Consider the following 2,764-nt stretch of genomic DNA (forward strand, 5'->3'; position numbering starts at 1 on the left):
GGGGGGGGGGGGGGGGGGGGTGTGGAGAGCAGAGGTGGAGGGTGAGCTAGCCAATTGGGTGCGGACCCCACCCTAGACACACATCTGTTTCAAACCAGCATGTGAGCAGTTTGCAAGCCTGGGAACTGGGACACCAGGTCAGTGTGTCTCTCTCTCTCTCTCAATTCCACCTCACTCCACCTGCGCCCCTGCCCGGTGAACCCCCAGAGCATCATGACTGCACCCCCCATGGCCTCTCCTGCCTGGCTCCCAGCCTGCCTTGCAGCCCCATCCTGGCCACAAGAGTTCATTTACTGCCTCCCAACCCAGATGGGGTAGGTTGCTTGCTTCTGCACCTTTGAGCTCTCAAATTTCCAGGCTCCAAGGCTCCCTTCTCTTCTCCCCGTCTTGATGCAGCCCTTCCTTTCAGCCCTCCCCCCAGGAGGCCTTCCCTTCCCCACCACCCAGATTCACCCTGGCTCTCCTGCACAGGACTTTGTGTCTAGGCACTGCGTCACCTGTCTCTGGTATGCAGTTCTACCTTCTCTCTGTCCCCTCAGAACCCAGCAAAAACAGGCCTCTGCGAGCCCAGTGGTCTTCAAACTTGGTGCCTCAGAATGCTGGGGAGTGTTTGTCAAAACACAGGTCTAGGGTGAAGCTCAGAAATTTACATTTCTAGCAAGCTCTCAGGTGAGGCTGATGTAACTGGTCTGGGGACACACTTTAAGAACCACATAGGGGCCCTTCCGAAGACGACGCGGGCGCGGGTGCTGCGGGGCCGCGCTCCTCCCGCTCCTGCTCCTGACTCACCGCTGTTCGCTCTCGCCGAGGAACAAGTCGGTCAGGAAGCCGCGCCGCAGCTATGGCTTTTAAAGACACCGGCAAGACGCCCGTGGAGCCGGAGGTGGCCATCCACCGGATCCGGATCACGCTCACCAGCCGCAACGTGAAGTCTCTGGAGAAAGTGTGCGCGGACCTGATCAGAGGCGCGAAGGAAAAGAATCTCAAAGTGAAAGGACCCGTTCGCATGCCTACCAAGACTTTGAGAATCACCACCAGGAAAACGCCCTGTGGCGAAGGTTCCAAGACCTGGGATCGCTTCCAGATGAGAATCCACAAGCGGCTCATCGACTTGCACAGTCCCTCCGAGATTGTCAAGCAGATCACGTCCATCAGTATCGAGCCGGGAGTTGAGGTTGAAGTCACCATTGCTGATGCCTGAGTCAAGTATTTTAATAAATTGATGCCACTTGTTAAAAAAAAAAAAAAAGAACCACATAGGGGCCAGGCACGATGGCTCACACTTGCAATCCCAGCACTTTGGGAGGCTGAGGCAGAAGGAACGCTTGAACCCAGGAGCTCCAGACCAGTCTGGGCAACATGATGAGACTATGTCTCTACAAAAAAATTTAAAAATTAGCCAAGTGTGGTGGCACATGCCTGTAGCTCCAGCTACTTGGGAGGCTGAGGCGAAAGGATCACCTGCTCCCAGGTGGTTGAGGCTGCGGTGATCCGGGATCATGCCACTGCACTCCAGCCTGGGCAAGACACCGATTCAAAAAAAAAAAAAGAGCCACTTAAAGATGCCCTTTCTGGGCAGACACAGCACTTCAGGCAAAAGGCCAAACTTGGGCCTGTGCTCACCCTCAACAGGGCCCTTGAGTTGGATGCAAGCAGCCAGTCATTAGCTGCCCCAACCCTGGCTCTTCCTGCCCTGCTCTCCCCATTCCATGCTCCAGACCCAGAGAACTCCAGAGCTCCCAAACACCCTGCTGTTGTCATTCAGTTGTTCTTTCCCCAGCACCTTAAGGAAAGCCTCTGTGTCCCAGGCACCAACCCAGGAGACACAATAGGGAATCTCAGGCCCTGTTTCCATCATGCACAGACTTTGTGGATGGTCTTAGGCACCTGGACTCAGCTGCTCAACTTTCCTGACACCTTCTCATTGCTTTCATACCCTTCCTTCTTCCCAGGCAGCAGACAGTGAGGGACGCATATTATTTTCCTCTTTGTCAGAGTGATGCATTTAGCCCCAGAGAGGCTAAGAGAGGAGAGTGAGTCAGTGGGGACAGGCTGCCGTCCTGCCCTGGCGCTAAATCTGTGTCTCCTGCCGGGGCTGCCTGGGTAGCTGGCCCCCAGGGACCCGTGTGCACAGCTGCCTGGTCAATACTCTGGCTCAGGCATCTGCAAGCCTGTCCTCACACGCTGGCCCCAGCCTGAACCCTGTGCCTGTCCCTCCCGTCTGCTCCCCCTCTGTTCTCCATGTCACAAAAAAGGCGCAGTCACCACCCTGAGCCAACTCAGAAATCCAGAGGTCATCCCGCACTCTTTCCCTTCTCGCTCCTCATGGCCAGCGGAACACCCTGTCCTGTCCTGCTCCTCTTGGGTCCCTGGTCTCCCTCCTCCACAGAACCATGCCTGTCTCTGCTCAGGCCACCACATTTTCCCAGTTTCATCGCCACGGTAGCCTCCTCTGTTCCCACTGACGGCCACAGGGATCTCTCTGTCCCCACCACTGCCTGAACCATCTTCGCTCGATGACTGTATGATGAAATGCAGACCCTGTCGTCAACTCCCATGACCCTTCGTGGTCACACACCTCCCAGCTTCCTTGGCCCTCCACAATCCCTGGCCCCACCACACCAAACTGTTCAATATCCCCAAAGCAGCTTTTCAGAAGGCCCTTCTCTTCCACCCCACCTGCCCTCCTACCGTCTTCCAAGTATCAGTGGAAGTCATCAGTGGAAGACTCCTCCAAGAAGCCTACCCTGACCACCCCTGCCTG

The 2,764-nt window shown here is 56.2% G+C and overlaps 1 protein-coding gene across 1 annotated transcript; it reads left to right on the forward strand.

The window, feature by feature from the left end:
- Nucleotides 1-726: 726 nt before the first annotated feature.
- LOC103269548 (40S ribosomal protein S20) lies at nt 727-1,249 on the forward strand. Its single transcript, XM_008067119.1, has one exon. It carries the CDS (start codon nt 842-844, stop codon nt 1,199-1,201), a length of 360 nt encoding a protein of 119 aa, XP_008065310.1. The 5' UTR covers nt 727-841; the 3' UTR covers nt 1,202-1,249.
- The last annotated feature ends 1,515 nt before the right edge of the window (nt 1,250-2,764 follow it).

Source organism: Carlito syrichta, unplaced genomic scaffold (assembly GCF_000164805.1).
Source record: "Carlito syrichta isolate Samal-C Ts95f unplaced genomic scaffold, Tarsius_syrichta-2.0.1 Scaffold309294, whole genome shotgun sequence".
In the NCBI taxonomy this organism is placed as follows: Eukaryota; Metazoa; Chordata; class Mammalia; order Primates; family Tarsiidae; genus Carlito; species Carlito syrichta.

Coding starts and splice junctions, on each gene's coding strand:
- LOC103269548 (XM_008067119.1), top strand. CDS start 842: ATGGCTTTTAAAGACACCGGCAAGACGCCCGTGGAGCCGGAGGTGGCC.